General features: G+C 70.1%; 1 protein-coding gene across 1 annotated transcript in view; it reads left to right on the forward strand.

Moving 5' to 3' along the window:
- PHLDA3 (pleckstrin homology like domain family A member 3) overlaps window positions 1-1,069 on the forward strand; it is a gene marked incomplete at its 5' end in the record, with an annotated part of 2,314 nt that continues 1,245 nt past the window's right edge. The window contains one exon of the mRNA XM_015587326.1: window positions 1-383. Coding sequence (XP_015442812.1) covers window positions 1-324 — 324 coding nt within the window. The remainder of the gene's footprint in view (window positions 384-1,069) is intronic.

The following is a 1,069-nucleotide window of genomic DNA, read 5'->3' on the forward strand; positions in this document are numbered from 1 at the left end:
GGGCTGCTGCAGCTGTGGAAGCGGAAGCGCTGCGTGCTCACCGAGCGCGGGCTGCAGCTCTTCGAGGCCAAGGGCGCGGGCGGCCGGCCCAAGGAGCTCAGCTTTGCGCGCATCAAGGCGGTGGAGTGCGTGGAGAGCACGGGGCGCCACATCTACTTCACGCTGGTGACCGAGGGTGGCGGCGAGATCGACTTCCGCTGCCCGCTGGAGGACCCTGGGTGGAACGCCCAGATCACCCTGGGCCTGGTCAAGTTCAAGAACCAGCAAGCCATCCAGACAGTGCGGGCCCGGCAGAGCCTGGGGACCGGGACCCTCGTGTCCTAGACCTCCGGGCCCGCTGTCTCACCGTCAGGCTGCCACGGCCGGTGCCAGGGCCCCGTCAGGTAAGCCCTGGGGGACTGCGCACCCCTTCTCCCTTCCCCTTCTCCCCTTTCCCCTGAAGGGAGAATGCGGGCTCCCGCCAGCACCCTAAAAGCGGGCCCACCCCTGCTGGCAGAGTAGGAGGCCAGGAGTCTCAGCATGGGGGGTCTGCCCCCACAAAGGGCTGGACTCCCCCTGGGGCACCAGCGGGGTCCTGAGCGTGTGAGGGAGGGCAGGCCGGGCCTTCCACCGTAGCTCCGGGACTGTCGGGGAGGCTGGCCTGCACGCGCCTCCGACTGCTGGCCGCTCCCCCACCCCGGGCAGAGCCTGGGCTGCGGCTCTCTGGGAGCCAGGAGGACGAGGGTGCATGGACCGGAGCTCACACTGGAGAGTGTGAGCTGGAACGAGGCAGGAGGGCAGCCCTCCTTCACGGGGACATCAGGGCTTGGGGACAGATGGAGGAGCCCGCTCCCCAGGCGAGACGCAGCGGGAGGGCCCAGCTGGGCTTGCCCAGGCTCCAGACCCTTTCTTGACGGCGGGTTTTGGGTCCTGGGACTGAGCTGCTTGTTGGGAGACCAGGGGAGATGGAGGTGGGCAGGGATGGCCAGTTGCCAGGCCGCTGATGCCCGGGCGGTGGGCCCATCTGCCTGGCCCCGAGCGCCGGCCGGCGCCCAGTGGGGCCTGAGGAGAAGCTGGAGGGGGCGGGGCA

Source organism: Pteropus alecto, unplaced genomic scaffold (genome assembly GCF_000325575.1).
Source record: "Pteropus alecto unplaced genomic scaffold, ASM32557v1 scaffold90, whole genome shotgun sequence".
NCBI lineage: Eukaryota > Metazoa > Chordata > Mammalia > Chiroptera > Pteropodidae > Pteropus > Pteropus alecto.